Genomic DNA, 19,006 nt, shown 5'->3' on the forward strand with positions numbered 1-19,006 from the left:
GCTCAAATGGCTTTATGTAAATTGCTTTAGAAGTCTCATTGACTCGAGTAATGGATATAAATTAATTTTTTGTCGTGGCAGACTTGTATCGCAAGTTGATCTTTTTCAACCAAAAGCCTTTCGATTGATATTTAGTTTCAAAATGGGATTGCGGTTTACGAAATTCTTTGTATTTCATACCATTATAGACGTTCTGATAGACAACGTTTTTTACTTGTTTCGGGTATATTGTATCTTGCACTAAATATAACGAAATCGACATTGCAATGCGTAACTGGACGCAGCTAAATTAGGATATGTGTAGCCTACTTCCTTCTATCAATTTAAATCAGTAGCGACTCTACCACTATACAGAACGACAAATTTAGTCACGTAGTAAGGTTGAGTAAAAATTTAGCAATCAGATATGTTAGTACATGACGGAATTCGGAACTGCTTTACGTTAAAAGCGAAATCGGATATGTATCGTTCGTAACGGTTTTGAGAAGGTTTCCGATCTGAATCAATCCCGTAGCTGGAAATTTCTTTGATAACCGAAGGAGCATCAGTAACATTGTTTTAAAAACGTAATTCAACATATTTTTTTTATTGCACTGGGTCTTTAAAGGACGTAAGAACTTTAAGTTCAATATTTTTTATATTTATCTGTTGAAACCGGCCTGTGTCTGACCTGTGAATTTTTTTCTTCGGGACTTTCTCGCCTCTTCTATAACTTCTAAAAACTGCGCAAAACGGAATTCCACTTTTCAAATATCGAGTTATTACGTGCTATCATAATTTTTTCTCAAAGTATCGTCAAAAATAGTGATCAACAAAAATAGTCCTGTACGAGTATAATCATTCAATTTTGAGCTGCTGAATCCGGTGGTGCGCTTGGATTTTGCCTACTTATTTATGATTTCTTATTTAATTTTTTTAATAACTATTTGCACGTTTTTTCAATATTCAACTGTATTTTCCCTGTTTAGACGACATTTCTTGCTACGTGCAGGGCTTTCCCAAAACCACAATCGATTTACAGCATTCGGAATAGGTTTAGGTAATTGTAATAGTGAACAGTTTTTGGTAATTTTTCTTTTCGTAAGCGTGTGTTATGTACGTTTACTTTATGATTATTAAAGGTTTTTTTACGAACAATTTGAACGTTTTTGTCATACTACACAGAATAAATCGGAGATTTTTATAAGTCGCAAAAATGTTTCTTCATTGACAGGCTTTGTTTCTTTCATATTCCACTGTACTTTTACCCATTTAGAAAACGCTTGCTCAAAATCAGTACAGATTTGCATTTAACTCAATGATTTTAAGTTATACGTTGAATTATTGAATAGATTCAAATTGTTCATCTTTGCGTTTATTTGTCGTATCTTAGTTCATTAACAACAAGTTAATGCTGTTCGATTTTTCCTCGAACGAAAATGAACAATTGGATTCTCATTAGATTCTCATTTCCTTGATTGTGTCCTGGAAACGAAGTGATTTCGATTCGATCAAAAATACATTTCATTCAATCTGATTATTTTTTTACCACAAACGACGATATTTTGGAAGAATTTTTTGCGAACATAACAGTTCAGTTCCTTCGATTCTCGTTATATCTTTCTAACTGTATGCTTCGCAATCTTATAGAATTTGCAGTCACAAAACATTATTCTTTTCAAAGTTCTTCAGCACTTTCCTCGTTCTTTATTGACAATTTTTCAATTATTCTAAGCACTTTTTTGTGACCAAACCGAGTGTCTTTGACCATTTGGTTTTGCAAATAAAAATCTGAACGGTTGGGGTATATTTTTACATAAAAGCACATACTTTCCAGCTGATGGTTATGGCTTAGATATAGTTCTGTTCGGTCATGTTCCCGGAACATGACTGACTATTCCTACGATTTTCGAGGATTTTCGCTTGTAACTTTTTTGCCCATACCTATCCAGAAACTGATAACACCATTCGGTTCACCAGAAATTCAGCTCAAAATACATAAAATTATATGTAAATGAGAAAAAATACCTGTTTTATTGACTTTCAAGTTTGCAAGAAGTTTTTTCACCAACTTTTCAAGTTTTTTGACCGTTTTTGCTTATGACCTTTTTTTTTATCACAAAAACAATATATTAATTGTTATCAAAATGTTTCATTTGACCATTTTACATTTCATTTTGAAATAGCTGGAAAGCCCCATTTCTATTGTAATTTGTAAGAAACTAGAGTTCTTCCATGAAAAATGTATCAGCTTTTTGTACAAGCGGGGCATGTTAAATGTGTGTTTAAATGTTTTATGTATGTGTTAACACGGTTGAAATTATTTGGGAATTTTCAATTCATCAGTGGCAATGATATGAAAGTTGAAAAAGAAAGTGCACGGTGAAGAAGGATTCGACGTCAAACAAACATGCTAAAACATTGAACAGCAACAAGAAAAAGATCAATTAAAGCAAGTACTCAATTGAATTTCTACTTGTATGATTTATTATACTCATCTAGACCAGAGGATCTCACATTAACCACTTCTTGTTTTGTTATGAAGCTAATTTGCATAGCTATAACGCATAAGAGGCTCCTCCGAAGTATTGTGAGCTTGTATGAACCTTGTGAAAACTACCACAACACGAAAAAATGCGTTGCTTGTCTGCTTCTGAGGAAACGTGTATTATTAATTGAAAACTCTCAAGGATTCGGATAGCCGCAAGATATGAAACCTGGCCACCAGACGAAACGCCAGGCTGTTAACCCGCAAAGATCATTCAGTCAGCGATGTTGCCAGCATATAACCAATCTGATTTATTTGAAAATTCTACCCGAAGAAACTAAAGAAACCGAGCTATAGACAATGGTGGTTTACTTTTCGGTTATTTTCAATTTAGAAGTTAACTGGCAGCCAACGAAATTGGCCCTTATCAAACCAGTTTAAGTGGTGGCTATTAAAATTCCTACACAAAGGCCATCTCTCGAAATAGAAACAAGAATGCAGAAGTCGGCAGTCAGAAATTAGGTTGATTGTTCCGTCAAGTAGTTTATTTCTGTTATAAAGCCCTGCCTGATGTATTTATTATATTGTATTGAATTGATCAGGCTTACTGTTTTAGAAAGGGGGAATGAAGCTTCTGCATCAAATAACTGTTACTCATTAAATTGAGTCGTAAATCTATAATTGAAGTGCCATCTCGGTCTCCACAAGAACAGTTAGCACTGAAATATCAATGAATTGTGTCTTGCATCCATTTATCAGCATATAATCGGTCAATCACAGAAGAAACCAGCTTTGTCAGACTGTTTCTGAACAGACAATCGACCACCTGAAATCTTACTAAAACCAAACACATCAGTTTAACCTAGACCTAAGTCAGTAGTCATGTTACAGCTGGTAAAAATACATAATTTATTAGATGATGTCTCTGATTTCCCATCTGTGATTTTGTATAACTTCGCAGCTGTGCTACTAAAGGTACTGATGTGTGCGATTGGTGCTGATTTTAAAAGTGTGTGTCCATATTCTAGATGGAACATTTCCTTTAATGCCTGTGATTGATGAATCGCTTTACTTATTTTATTTTAGCAACTCGTTTTACTATTGATTGATGCGCATTTAATATGGTTTCAAGTAGTCTCATTAAGTAATTCACAACATTAAATTAATGGTCTACCCCCATTATCTTGCTCAAATAATTGTCGGAAGTTTAACACCTGAACGGATTTGAATGATGATTCAAGGTGGATGCATTCGATATGCCCTAGTTAAACATCAAGCGAGTGTACGTACCATTTCCTCAATATTTGCAAAAAAAAATCAAGACTAATCGTTATCTGCTTCGAACCATGTCGAATAATTGTACTGTGCACAATGGCCGTAAAGTAACCCAAGTGCAGAGATAAATTAAAAGAGAAAACACATTTGGAATGTTCTAACGAGAAGGCTGGTAAAATGATACGGCTTTTGCGATTTAATACGTTGCATAAAAATAAATTATGAACTATAGTTCTTGCTCCAAAACGATTTATGGCGTTATTTAATTATTATATTAACAACGATTATGTCAGCTCAAGTATTTTATTGGGTTTTGGACTTGATCAGAAAACGATAGTTTTACTTTTGATTTAGAAAAACGGTTGTTCAGATTTGTTCGACACAACCGATATCTATGTTACTGATACCTATTTAAGTTAATTTTGATGATCAGTGATACAATTGATCAATTGAATGGCTTGCGTTCGTTTCGATATTCAACCAAATCATATCAATATTGGATTCCTGTCCTGGTCATTTAATATCAAGAAATCACATTGATCGTTTTGACCGAAATATTTTTGAAAATGGGAGGATCTAGAAGAGCGGTCGATTGTGGTCTTCAAAAAAATAGTTCTGATTTTTTTGGGTTCTGTTGTTAAAAATCAAACGATTCTGCTGACAACACGGTCAAGACTACCATTCCACTTTTGGTTTTCGCCTAACATTCGCTCTATGTACGGAGCAGAAGAAACAGTTGGTTAAAAGAACTACTTTTAAGACTTTAAATGTTTGAAAGAATCGTGTTTTCACTCTCATTGTTTCTACTGCTATTCGATTTTAAAAATTGGGATAAAACATTGCTTTTATGCTATTTTACTGCCAGACAATTGCAAACCAAAATCAATGCCGTCTAAAGCTGATTACATAAATCACTGCCGGTCTATGCGGACCACGGATTTTCAAATTAAAACTGGTTGAATTCATATTAAGAACGAATAATGAATATATACATTATCTGTGTTTTATTTGGTCTAAAACTGGATAAATCATGCCATTTGTGAATTGTCTAAACACACGTTCACTCTTAGGCCTTTAAAAGTAGTCCCAAAAATTCTCAACCCGCGGGTCTCAACGGAAACATCTCATGTTTCCGTTGCCTCATTGTCTGATAATTCTGGCAAAAACAGTATGGGAATTCACTTGCTTTCTCTTAATTTTTAATTATTATTGATGATCCAACTAAAGATCTTACGTGTTCCAATAATAACATGGGTGCTTATTCTTGGGATTCTAAATAGGTACTGGAATGATGTTGCTGTGAGAGTATGTTTTAAAAAAATGCATTTTGAGTTTCTAGGATTAACGCAATATAACTCTGCTTTTACTTGGTTTATTTTCTTTGTTCGACTGTCGCGTATTATTTTTTCACATATAACGGCTATCAACGCAAGAGACTCAACCAACGAACGAAACTTTTGAAGTTGCGGAAATATTTGCCTTTAGATTGTCTCATCCCTGATAATTATAGAGGAACGATCTACGTTGAAACAGCGTTGTGCCTAATCTTTATCTTGGCTCGGTTATCTTTGTGTACGTTACTATTACAATACCCAAAATTTTTCTAGTCTTCTTGCGAAAATTATGCGTGGCTTGCCTGTAGCGTTCTGAGGACTAAAAGCAAAAAAATCGGTTTTAAATTTTAACACTTCAATTTGTTATAATTAGTTTTTAATTGGCACAATAAAACATTGCTGACTCGAAAAAAAGCGAACTTAAAAACATGTTTCTCTCACATACTTTCAAGCACATAACACCATGGCTGTGGTTGCTATCAGAGTTGTACCGCTGACATGTTTATAATAAATACACATCTGGCTTGAAATATTTCAAAAGCTGGGCCCTTCTGTTCGTCCAACGAGTCAAAAATAGCAGAAGCTGGCACAGTTGTCACTATAAAATGCACGTTAAGCCGTTTAGTCAATTAATCTCGAAAAGCATTCTTCCAGAATTTTTTTAAGCATTTAGTTTTAACAGTTTTCAAGTGGTGTGCGCCTAAAATGTGTAGCTATTGTTTTTTTGCTGTGAGTTATGTTTATCTCAATAATGGCTGCATGAATGGGTCATGCAGAGAATAAAGTGCATTTAGGAATTTGACGTTCTTTTGTTATAGATAGTTCTTCACCTATAACCTCGTTCATTGCACTGAAGAAAAAAAAAACGAAATAATCACGGGGTGCTTGGCAGATGTTACATTCAGGAAGGAAACTTTCTTTTACATATTTGACGAAATACTGCACTACATCGGCGCGTTCATTGAACTCGAATATCGCATGCAATCATATTCTTGGACATTAACGACTCTGAATTAAAAGCAATTTCATGTCCAATCTATTTCTTAAGCCCTAAGTGTATTAAATTGGTCCCTGCGGGGAACGACAGCCCCAACAATGGTATGTTAAGTAGCCAGCTCATGGTGTAATAAGTTAATCAAGCCAATGTACGAATGTACACAGTAAAGTACCCGCATGTTGAGTATTTGGCTGCTTTTACTCATGTTCTGTAATCAAACCAATATGTATTGCGCTGGAAATTAGCTTTGGGAAATGCAGTTTTTCAAATTTATGTGCCGGTCTTAGCTTTGAATCTACATAATCTTCCTGAAAAAGTGGATGCTCAACTTCGTTTTATTTCAACCAATCGGGCGTTTATGTTGTAATTTAGTACGTTGCAACTGGTGCAAAACATCGACAAAAAATGTTTAAATAACATGATTTTATACCTAGTCGTAAATAGAGCTTTTTGAGTATTTGCTGAGAAAACCGGAAGGTGAGTGTAATAATTTAATAAAGCATCTTATCTGCTGCAAAACCGGTCTTCTTGGTAAAACTCGATTTCCTGACATGCTTTTTGCGTAATTCAGCTATTGACAACGGTTTTACGTGGAATTTTAATTAATCAACAATTAAGGAAATCAATAGTTCATTTGATTGCAAATTTTCGTAGAATTTCCTGGGCCATGAATCTTTGAATGTGGACGAACGATTCAATCGTTTCCTTGAAAATCATTTGTCAAATAAAAAAGCTGATTTATTGATTAAGTTAATGTTTTGTGATTATTATGTGCAACAGTTATAGTTAATTCGAAATAGCCGATTTCCACTAAAAGTAGGTATGCCAATAAACCACAAGAACACCACTTTTACGTTTCATAAGTCTCTCATAATAAGAAAATTCATCCGTAATCCCCGAAGAATCTGATTTTTTTTGCAGTTAGCTCGCCAGTTTACGTGGCTTTTTTCGAGAGACCCTGTAAGTTGTACACAAATGCAATATTAAATGATTTAGCCTTCACTATACAGTTCAAAAGACAGAATGTCATTAAACGCAATTTTTCATGAACCTAAGCTTTATTAAGCTACAAATCATTCGAGTACAGTTCTATCCAAACATATAAAATGTGGAAGAACAATGCCAACTGAACAAATATCCGACCGCATAAAAATAAAAGCTGTATAAGCGTTTATTTATCAAGCTAATAATAGTGTAGAAGCTTTTGTATTTTCTATCAACGGTCATAAATTTGAAATGAAGCAGACACATGCGGGGTTCGATGGTTTTGTGATTTTATGAACTGTAGGAATACATCGGACAGTATTGTCAAAAGTTTTTCGGTTCGGAGGCAAAATCCGCAATAATAAGGATTCTACAACAGTTTTATGTTCCTAAACGCTTGATTAGAATAAACCGCTCTGTTTCGTTTTATGGATTCTCCTTCCAAAATGACTCAAGCAAATGATCAATTTACTTTCAACCCCTCGCAACATGAAGCCCTGGTCGTATTTCGGTCAAAAGCAGACTTTAGGCACCCAATTTGGTAGCTGCCAGTTAGGGAGCAAAGGAAAACAACACCACCCTTTTGTATAAATGCAATATTCCCGTATTTTGAGGGTAGTAGGTCATTGTCTCGTACGATTTAGTGAGGGTGGGTAAAAGATATGCTGGTAATATGCAGCTGGCCCAGACGAACGCCACATAGTACGCTTTAAGAGGAATAAGTACTTCAAGTCCGCGCAATAAAATACAATTTTTCGCTTCATCGCACTAATTAAACATGGCGTTGATTTTCTCAGAATGCATAAACTGTAATGGCAATTATTAACTTATGCGCTCGGAGTAATTAGTAAAATGTTCACGGCCGCTTAACGATTTACTCTCAGCGTAATGCAGTTATTATTTATCGTGTACAAACCAAAAAAGTACCCAACACGCTTTGTTACCGCTTTAAAGCTTGTATGCGGCCATTTTGCTCATACACTTAAATTTTGCGAGGTTCAATTAGTTCGTATGTAGGTTAAACTATCTTGTTTCAAGAGATAGAACGATTTGATCACTGATGCGCTGCGACGGTAATTTAAAAATGACCTCTCCGACCACGGATGTTGTAAATCCATGCAAGTTCAGGGACCGTGACTGTTCTCAGCAAAAAAAACGAGCACATTTAAATTCCAATTTGAATTCGTGTAGAAGAATAGGGTCTTTTTTATTACAAAAGGGTTTGCTGGCGAAAGTATAACAGTAATTTTTAATGCACGTAATTGCCTTTGTATAAACTAAATTGATTAATTAATAACATTGTAAGTTGTTCTTAAAATGTACGTGTTGTTATATCTAGAACATTTTCCTCAAGCTAGTCATCACTTTCAGCAGCGCAGTTGCGGTGCAGTATTAATGGATTTTGTTGACATACTTAGTTTTATACGCTTTTGACCGCATTGAAGTTTCTTGTAAATTATATTTTAATTGTTGTTTGAGTGTTATTGAAAATATAATTTTCGTTCCTATTTCCTATCCGTGTGGTTATCACTTTATTTGTAGATTTTCTCTGATAGTTCCCTTTTTTCGTTTGTTTGTTAAAAAAGTTCACAGCATTCAATCCAATCAAATTACGCTTTAAGTTCGTGAATTTTACTATAAATTACTATGTTTAAATCACACAGTTAAGGATGAAATTCTTTGATATTTGAACTTCCCATTATTAAACTTTCCTTCTGATGGTGTTGCCTGCTAGCAACATTAACAGAACGCAGATTTGCGAAGATCACGAGTTCTAGTAATATACTTTATATTTCGTCATTTTCCAAATATTTGCGGATAATACTGGGACTGAATGAAAATTGCCGATAATGTTCATGAAAGCTTGTCATTCATATAATTCGTATAAATACAAGCTTAAATCAACATTAACTGAATAATTTTTTGCACTTTGTAACTACAATTAAAACGTATAGAAATAGTGGATTTCTCGAATAGCTATAAATTGTTTTGGTTTGACAAACATATATTTTCGTGGAATTCTACCATTGTGTGCTGTTGTAGCAACAGTGAAATATTCTATTCGATTTGTATTTTTAATACATGTCAAATAATCAAGGGAATACTTTTTCCTTCTTAAAACCCGCTTTTTGGTTGTTCAAGCTGCCTTTTTTGTTAACTGAAGAGTTTCTGAAGTATGTGAGATGCAGCGTATGTACATCCTTTAACTGTGCTGGTTCTGGATTGTCAAACGTTTTTTTCAATCTTATGTAAAGGGGTTATCAAAAGCATTGACTCTTACTGCGAGACGAGGGAGAATTAGCTTCACCATTGCCCAAAAGTTTGCAATACATATTGCACACAATTTGTAACCATTTTCATGTAACAAATAACACTTTAAAACTATGTGTTTAAATGGCTGAATTTACTGACGAATTATTACATTACTCTGTTGCATTTTTAATGATTTTTTCAACTTCAACAAATGAACAAGCTTTTACACCGATCATTAGAAAATGAAGACAACTGACTTTCCAAACAAAAAAGTGAAACTAATACACGTTATTAATAATTTGTACCTTAAAAAAGAAATGTTCACATTACCAATGAGGGTGGACTCTTTTATAGCTGGTTACCTCGTAAAAAATTGGCCCTCGGCGGCCAAAAATCTGCACCTGGGCCAAAGATTAGCAAAGAGAGAAAAAGGGTCTTTGCTTGAAGCACCCACTAAATGCCACTATTGGTTATTGAAACAGAAAATATTCTTAGACCCTTTATCAAGATGGATTCGGTTTGACCTGCTTGTGCAGGGCATAAATGGACAGAGTGATAAACGAGGTATTGTTTGGTGGCTGCATTCCAACTTTGCAGTAACAGTAAAGATGAGTTAACGGTGGTCGATTTTAAGCACTGAAATAGACACACAGATTGAAGGAGAAGGAAATTAATTGAAAAACACACAAGCTGAGATAACCGGCATAGATTAGATGCACTTTCAGCCGAAGTACTAACAGATGCTGATAGAATGACCAAAATTTAAGTAGCTTGAAAAAAATTATGAAGATTCTGGCTCCAGTTAAACTGAGCTGCGACCACACTTTCGTTAACAACGCAAAGCGTTTTCTTAAAGCGAGTATCTAACTTTTAAAACTTAAAAGAGAAACTTGTGTTACTTACAACTCGAGTCCATTTTAAGAACGAAAGTTTGTGCTCACGTCAATTTTTTGCGTACATACAGCTTTGTATTTTCATAAGAACAACAATTTAACGAAAACAATCCAACCAAATGCTCAGTTTTGAAAATTATGCTTCCACGAATCGAATTTCATAATTTTCAGTGTAAGACACTACAGATGCTTGCAGCAGGTATGGTGGTAATCTAAGTAGTTACTGGCGCGCTTAATAAAAAAAGTTCCGACGAAAAGTAATTGAATTTGTTCGAAAGAACTGGAAGCAACAAATAACAACACGGTTTTCAGATTTATAAATGAAACCTTAAACTTGTTTTTTCCTTCAAAAATATTCTTTATACTTTATATATTACATATTACAAAATTTTACAATGGAACATTTGATTAATCATTTAGTAATTTCGGGTTTGAAATTGCACTTGTGTGTTTCTCGGTTTTATTGAGAGTAAACAAACTATGGTTTTATGCGAAATATGCTTAAGTTTTTCGAAGTAATTGAAATAAATCTATTTAAGAAAACTTCGTTCATTAATTGCATTACATTAAATTTCATTTAATACATTTAAAAAGATAATTTTTACCCCACAGAAAGAATGTGGTGCATTTTTAATGCTTTTTTTTGCAAGAAACCAATTTGACTTTAAGCGCTCTTTTCCACAATTTTAGTGCTTTTTAATGCGGACTATACTTATTACTGTATAACATTTACGACACGTTAGAGAGTTATTGGGCGCTCAATAAGGCAAGCAGTAATAAAGTTAGTGGTATTTTACACTTATATTTACACACATTTAGGACACATACGCCGGCGCAATTGAGTCCAAATTTAAAAAATAAGGGATCCCTTAATAACGATAGTGCTTGGCGCTAATTATGTAGCGATACTGTACAGCTTTATTTCTACAAACTGGCAGTTGACCTTTCGAACGTCCACTTGCAGGTTATTTCATTGTATTCTATTTCCATTCACACGTTTTTTCTTTTTTTGAATATGACCCAAAATAAAAAATACCCGGTTAAGGTTCACTTAAGGATGACCGTACCCTACATCTTGCCATTATAAATGAAAAAAACTGACACTGAAACATTTTGTTCTTAATTGAAGTTTGGCGCAAAAATGTAAAAGTAGACCAAATTAGGTTTTTAGGACCAAATATTGAAAGCAGTGAACTAGACATTCAAATAACTATTATGTCTTTAAAGAAATAAAGCTAATAGGGATTAACATTATTACTGCAAGACAGTATTTATAATTTCCAATAATTCTATTGGAGTTAAGATTCCGTATTTTTCCCCATTTTTGACATATACATTTTTGGGATTAAACCTGATCTCCTGTAGTTTTAAATAGTACAGGAACACTGTGAACGTGCAACGAAATTAAAACAAGTTTAAGTGCAGCTATTAGAGCTGTCAGTCGCTAGTAGAGCAAATTTTCACCCCCGTTAATGCTGTATTTCCACATTAGGGTGTGGCCCCAAAGCAAAATGCATTATTTAATTGCAACTGTGCACATGCACTCATCCAGCCGAGCCACGTGGCCGACGACCCCTCGAAAAATAATATTTACAGGGTGTGATGTGCCGATTAGATTATTCGGATCGAGTTCGTTACCTCTTTGTACGACGAGCCCATGAATTTCACCGAATGTTGCACCCCCGCTTACAGGCGTCTAGAACTCACCCCCTGTTGCCAGGACAACGGTCGATCCCTTTTCCTTTCCCCCTTCGTCTCTTGTATTCTGTACTCGGGTTTGTGCATATTGGATATTCGACTTTTGCTGCGATGTCAAGTTTTCGCGTTTTACGAAAAATCTCCCTCCTCTAGTTTGGTTGTACATGAAACACCCACAAATTTTACAGTTAGTTTCAAGAAGGATTGCGATTAATTTTAACAATTAATTTGTTGTATAGTTTTTTAGGTCTGTTCGATAAATAATTCTTTAGTAATATCTGGTCGATATTTCTGTTATAGTAGACTGGGTGGGAATCGGACATGCTTGATAATTGCAGAAAATTTAACATCCCCTTTACCATAGAAGGGCATTGCTTGATATCATTTGAAGTTTAGCAAGGGATTATTGGTATAGTCACTACTTCACAACCTATTTGAACTACTAAATCGGGTATGGGTCCGTTTTAAATTAAATGTTCAATTCATCTCCCTTAATGCACTTACAAAGATGAATTCGCCATAAAAAGTTCAATTGAACCCTACCCATTAGTTCCCCGATCTTGCTTTAAATATCCTGAATTTTTAATTATCCTGTAAACAATGTAGACAATTTATAGACAAATAAAAAAAATTGTAGTTAAAAGAATGACGAGAAAGCGTGAAGTAAATTATAGTCCAAACAGAACTTGAATGGTTTACTTTGGCCGATTCGAACTGTTGATGAAGAACCGTCTGTCGAATCGTTTCCTTATCAACTGTCTTGATTTGCTTGTGTATCTCGCTTTTCTGCTTAACCTTTCGTCGTAATTATTTTTTGCTTGTTTCTAGTCATGACTCGAACTGGTCGCATAATTGTGTCGAAAATATATTTCTAATAGTCGAAAAATAGACAAGAACAGTCCCTTAAACCCATAAATTGCATCGATAAGAAAGAAAAAGGCACCAGAGAAGCGAGGCTTATTTTCGGCAATTTGCATTTTTCTCGAGAGTGAATGCCTTTTTGTAAAAATATAATGGAAACTGCTAATAGGGATGATAGAGCCATTAACCACCCTCTGTAGGAATGAGTCGGAATTTTCGTAACTTAAACATTACAAGCCCTCGGTCAAAGTAACAAAAAATAGTTATTGAGACAGTTTGGCATAAAATTCGGGAAAGCAAGCAGCACCCCAGCCGAAAGTTCCTAATTAATATGCTTTGATCTAGCAAATACTTGATATTGAAAATTTATACAGAGTGCTTTGGGCCAAAATACTCAGTCACCAGATACGAATTGTTTTATGTTGTGCTGTGAAATCGAGCAGTTTTTAATAAATTGTACAATACCTATATTGCGAAATGTGGAAATTATTGCGGATTGTGAACATTTTCTAGAAATTTTTGGGGTTATTTAGTTTGCCGCAATTGTCGCTAAACTGACACTGGTAGGTTATTTTTTCTTTTTATTGTGTTTCAGATGTTGAAAATCTGAGTTGTATCTGTAAATTTAGCAAATTAATAAAGAAATCTAGTCGCTTTTTTCAAGGCGTAACAAAAAAAAATACTCTTGGCTCATGAGCCACACCGTTACCAACAGAACTAAAGCATTAAAATGTATGTTGATTTTAGTGAAACTGCACCAATTTATTGTGAGAACACCATCCAAGTGGAAAGTCGATATAACTCGCTCACTTTATTGACCAATAAATCGGATAAAAAGTTCCTATTAATGCAGCTGCAGAAATAAACTTTGTTTATGATAGACAGGACGTCAAAAGTTCATTTAGAAACCTAATTAATTTTAAATGTTATAAAAACAGTTGTTGATATTTTAAGCAAATTTTCCCAACACGCATTGCCGCATGATTGAAAGTCATTTTTGCAACAAAAATTAAGTAAATTGAGCTACGAATGGCTTCCGTGCTGCCAATGATTGCTATTAAATAGACGGAAAATGGAAGGTTTTTTCAAAAACGATCTTTAATTTTTGAAATTCTTCCATTATTTTGCTAAAATAAGATTACGTTAAAAGCTTACCGAAAATTGCGTTATTCTCGATGAGGAAAATTTGTCGAAAAATCTCAATAATTATTTTTTTCTACTACTATTCTCAATATGGAAAATGCCAAGTAGTCTTGTATTTTCATACATTTGTATATATTTTTTAAAATGTTCATTATAGTCTAGAACTGTAACGAAATTGAAGTTGATATTTTTGATCCAAATCGTTGAAGCAGTTTTAATATTTTGTTACTTAAGTCCTCCGCTTTTTGTTGACATTAAATTGTTTTTCAGTCAAGTTGAAATTGAAGAAATTAAAAGAAAAGTTACTTTTATTGCAAGAGAAACCTTAGTTATGACCTGCTAAATTTCGTTAGAATGCAATATATTATTTTTCAAATAGTAAAACAACTTATTTTCTGAATTAACTTTTATCGCCTTTTCGGGCCTACTTTTATAGGAACTTTTATACTTTTCTTAAATACTTTTTTTTTAACTTGATGCAGTAGACCATGTTGAAGAACGTGCATCTGCTCCTGAAACGCCCTGTATAGAGAAATATTTCGTTATTTCAACCGTCTTGGTTGTCTTAACCAACTCAATTCACATTTTGTACAACGTATAACATTCGAAAAACAAGGAACAAGTATCTGAACTAGTTAATTATTTAAGCTATCTGAGCCTCAAAGAAGCTACTGGAATATTTACACTCGTCAACTCCAAGCAGCACCATCAGTTATACTATTTTCAGAGCAGACGGTTTACCATTAAACTTTACTCCGAAGTGAGATATCTTCCATATGTCGAACACATTCGAGCAATTATTAACCGGTAGTTATCGGTGTCAAAAGATGAGGATGTTTGCATTACCTGATTGCCCGGATAGTTAACACAGATTACTGCCTTCGTTTTAGTGTTTTTCTAATTAAACTCGATAATAGGGTCGTTGTGGTCGCGCTTTACTACGTTCGATTTACTAATCTTTTACTGCGAAAACGAAATGTTTTATTAAGGAAGGCTTGCATGTATTTTCGTATCAACTACCATAAACTGTCAAGCCATAAAAAATGAATTTTGTTTAATTTCAGAATGTGGACCATAAGATGAAGTTCAGGTCCAAGAAAGGACTTTTACCCTTTGTGGAATTGAATGGTGAAGAAATCGCCGACAGTGCTCTCATTATCAAGGAACTTAGTCAGAAATACAACCAAGACTTAGACGCGGGATTAACTGCGGATCAGCGCAACTTGGCTCATGCCATCATCAGTATGATAGAGAATCATCTTGCTTGGGTCGTCATGTGGTAAGTAAACTTTAAATCACGTATTCTAGCCTTAAATATTAATATATAATTATTGTTCAGGTGGCGTTCCAAATATCCTGATAGCGTACTGAAGGCATATAAAGTCAATCTTCAACGCGCTCTTGGCTCCAGAGTACCAAATGGGATTCTGAACATATTTTTCAAATTTTCCTACGCTAGAAAGGTAAAGGGAACAGTCAATCGTGCTTTAAGTTCTAACTGCATGCAAATTAGTGGTCAAATGTTTTAGTAAACAGGTTTACGGCTACAGAACTACTACTATCCTGTAGAGTAGTTTATTCTTTTCGTGACAACTTGCAGAGGTACTAACGTAGATTTTTCACTACTATTGTGCACTTCTCTACCAAATACTACTCAAAACATCTACTTTTAACATCTGCACTTTAAAACCAATCATTACCATCATTTCTTGAGTTCATTTGACTATAATTTAGTAGTTATTTACACGATTATTTCGAACGTTCTGTTCACCCATTAACGCATGTTCCCTTTCAGTGTTTTGTGTTCTTACCATCGGTTTATCTTAATATTGACAATTTAGTGGTTCCAGGGAACTAAAAAAGCTAAAGCTCATGGCATCGGAGTGCACACTCCCGAGGAAATCATCAAGTTCGGACAAGAAGATCTGAAAGTCTTGTCAGATATGTTGGCTGACAAGCCCTTCTTCTTTGGCGATGAACCCACCACTGTAAGTAATTAGTTCGACTTTTTTATTTGGGTTTCAGCTTGAAATTGAGTTAAGGATCAGTTTATTTTGTTCTCATTGCGGTCAGGCTTGCCTAATAAATTACTTAAAACTCGTAACTAACAAAACTGTAGAGAATCAAGCACTGAAAATAATTTTAAGTTGATTATAATTTGCGTAATTCTAACTCATCTGGTACCTCTTCTTAGCTGGACGTAGTCGTATTCGCACATTTAGCTCAAATCTACTTTGTCGACAAAGAGGTGGAGTGGGAATTGCGCGACTACATGACTGAATCATGTCCCAACCTTGTCGGGCACGTGAACAGGATCAAGGAGCGCTGTTTTGCTGATTGGGATGATATTTGCAGGTACATTTCCGCACTTGATTGTGTTTACTTTAATATTGAAAAATTGTGAAACCGAATCCGGTTTCTAAAAATGACTTTTTGTTTGATCAACATAATACTATTTATAGTACTCTGGACTTGAACTCGCATCTCCCAAAACCCGTCCCTGAGACAAAAGACGATAAGGAAGCCGCGAAGGATGAGAAGGAAAGCGACAAGGAAAAGGAACCAGAAGATAAGGACATTGAGAAAGAGAAGGTAATACATTTATTAGCTAACAAAAAACATGCTAGCAGTCACAAGATTCCAAGTTGGCCGATGATTTTTCAATCATACATTAATTTCAGGAGGAAGCGCAAGAAAAAGATAAGGCAGCGAATAAGGAGTCAGAAGAAAATAAAGAAAAGGAGGCTGCAAAATAAACAGATAGTCATGTGTTTGGCCGTTAAAACGGCGAGTAAATTTCATTTAACACCCATACTCTTCACTTCTCATCATCTCTATATTATTAGTGTATAATTTTTTCCGTTTTATAATTGCCTGGTTCATGTGCAACATTTAGTTTGTAAGTGTATGAATCTATTTTTTTATATTCAAGACAACTTGATGCAAGCGAATATTTAAGCGATTTTTTCTATCCAACAATTCATTCAATCATTGTGTCAATCTAATTTTGACTCGTCTAAGTAATTAAGTTTAGAGTGCCATTCATGTGCAACAGATTCAGATTAATTGACGATGATATTCACATTTTCAATTAATCTGAATCTGTATAATAAATTTAAAATCATTCATTGTATGAACTACATTTTTCTTTTTCCTTTTCTCTCTGGAATTTAATTTCAGCTTTTCAAATATTGAATATAATGGACAATTTTTAATACAAATTTTATATTAATTGCTAGTTACGCATTATAACTATTATTGTTTGTATAAATATTTTAGCTAGGTTTTTAAATATAAACATGTATGTCTGGCGACGGCTTCTTTGAACACGTGGAACCTTACAGTTTCAAGTATGGCAGGTTCTTCTTGATCTAATAAGAATCTTCAACACTTGCATAGTAATATTTTTGAGAAAGCCAACCAAATTAAGGTAGTAATATTCATCGGTGGCAGGTAGCGAAGTTCGTTCAAGCTCAGATGCAGCTTGAAAGTAAATCGAATTTTGTGGTATGTAATAGTTTAAGGAAATAAATGGAAAGAATTTCCCGCATTTTAAACCCCCCAGCCGTCACTGATCAATCCTTTAGTAAAGCGTGTGTTTTCAGGGGCTGACTTATAATAAATTTAACCCTATTCGCAAACGTTACATTTTCAGTTTGAGGTAACTAACGATACTTCAAGCGTTACTTTCTTAAACAATTTCTATGCGAGTTTACATGTTAGTGCAGTCTTTTAATATATGTACGAAATATTAATGTATCGTAGTAAGTAATGATAGGTAGTGCATTTATTCATTGATTATATCCATTCCACGTTTTCTAACATAGCATTTCATAAAATCTACTTTGAGAGCGATGTTGTGTGGGCAGTGTGTAAGTAATAAAAATGTTCTAAACTGCGATGCCATCCACTCGTTTATAATACATTACGATAAGACAAAGTCATTTAGGGTAAACAATTTTTGGTCTTTACTGCTGACTAACATCACGTTGATCAATAAGTAACGAGCTGTAGATTTGATCTAGCCCTCAAGTTTTCTAAATTAAGATAGAAAGTAATGAAAAAGACCAACTGAGCAAAAATAAATTAAAAAGCGCACACCATTTTTCGAAAAAAAATGACAAAAAATTGAATATTTAGCACACTCCCACTGACTGACAACCAAAACATAAGTAGTGTCTCAAATTGACTCAAGCCTTTGTAATCAATGTAGTATTTTGTATTTTTTTAAGGCCACTTAATTCTTAAACTACGCTGTGTGAAATTGTTGGACCATTTCAAAATTAGTTGAAGCTTTGTACGTCTCATATGTATTTAATTTGGTTGGTCATAAAGCAAAAAACGATAATAAACACTTTTATCTGTCATTTTGTATCAGAATGTTAGATAACAGTGACGAAATGGCATTAGAAAAATCGCTAGCTATTAAGCTACAAGATACTGATGCCGATTAAAGCGAACACGATATCTGGCAAATCAAATTAAACAACTGCAAAGTAAATGATGAATAATTCAAATTACTAACATTAAGTATTTTTTACAATTAGCCTTAGTTAAAAATAGGTTCGACTTTCAAAACTGTGTTGTATGCTGTACGCTATATTTTAAATAAATAAGTTCATATTTTAAGTTTTAAACTGGGTTTTATTGTCACTTGTGTCTTCCAAAGTAATACCGACTTTTCAAAGATCCTTTTAAATCAGATGAATTTTGCATATCACTGGTTTTAAAGATTTTTTGCCTGGTACAAAATAATAATTTATCTTTATTTTTCTATAAATATGTTGAGTATATTTTAATCAGAGAAAATAAATTGGTCAAACTTGCAATTTTGCATAAACTTACGGAAATTCATGGAACAATCGCGAATATACAGAGTATTGCCTAAAGAATCTAATTTTAGATTCCATGATGAGATGATTGGTCAGTTTTAGTGGTTCATAGAAATATGTTTTATTATTTCATTCTGCTGAGATGATTTTGAAATATGTAAATTTTTCAGCGATTCGTGCTACGAAACAATTAAGAATTGGGAAAATAAGTGCGAACATCAATAAAAGACACGTTAGTCGTTTTAGGCCAAATTGCAACGTGTTACGCC

General features: G+C 34.1%; 1 protein-coding gene across 2 annotated transcripts in view; it reads left to right on the plus strand.

The window, feature by feature from the left end:
* The window catches only part of LOC109537021 (failed axon connections), a 40,641-nt gene extending 22,099 nt beyond the window's left edge, over positions 1-18,542 (plus strand). The window contains exons 2-7 of one of the 2 annotated variants that reach the window (XM_019903536.2): positions 14,970-15,184; positions 15,245-15,368; positions 15,747-15,893; positions 16,100-16,260; positions 16,368-16,497; positions 16,587-18,542. In XM_019903536.2, coding sequence (XP_019759095.1) covers positions 14,970-15,184; positions 15,245-15,368; positions 15,747-15,893; positions 16,100-16,260; positions 16,368-16,497; positions 16,587-16,661 — 852 coding nt within the window. In that variant the 3' untranslated portion in view covers positions 16,662-18,542. The remainder of the gene's footprint in view (positions 1-14,969; positions 15,185-15,244; positions 15,369-15,746; positions 15,894-16,099; positions 16,261-16,367; positions 16,498-16,586) is intronic. The other variant, XM_019903537.2, reaches the window with a different exon arrangement.
* Positions 18,543-19,006: the final 464 nt, after the last annotated feature.

Source organism: Dendroctonus ponderosae, unplaced genomic scaffold, assembly GCF_020466585.1.
Source record: "Dendroctonus ponderosae isolate FM_Combo_2020 unplaced genomic scaffold, Dpon_F_20191213v2 Dpon_F_20191213_4, whole genome shotgun sequence".
In the NCBI taxonomy this organism is placed as follows: domain Eukaryota; kingdom Metazoa; phylum Arthropoda; class Insecta; order Coleoptera; family Curculionidae; genus Dendroctonus; species Dendroctonus ponderosae.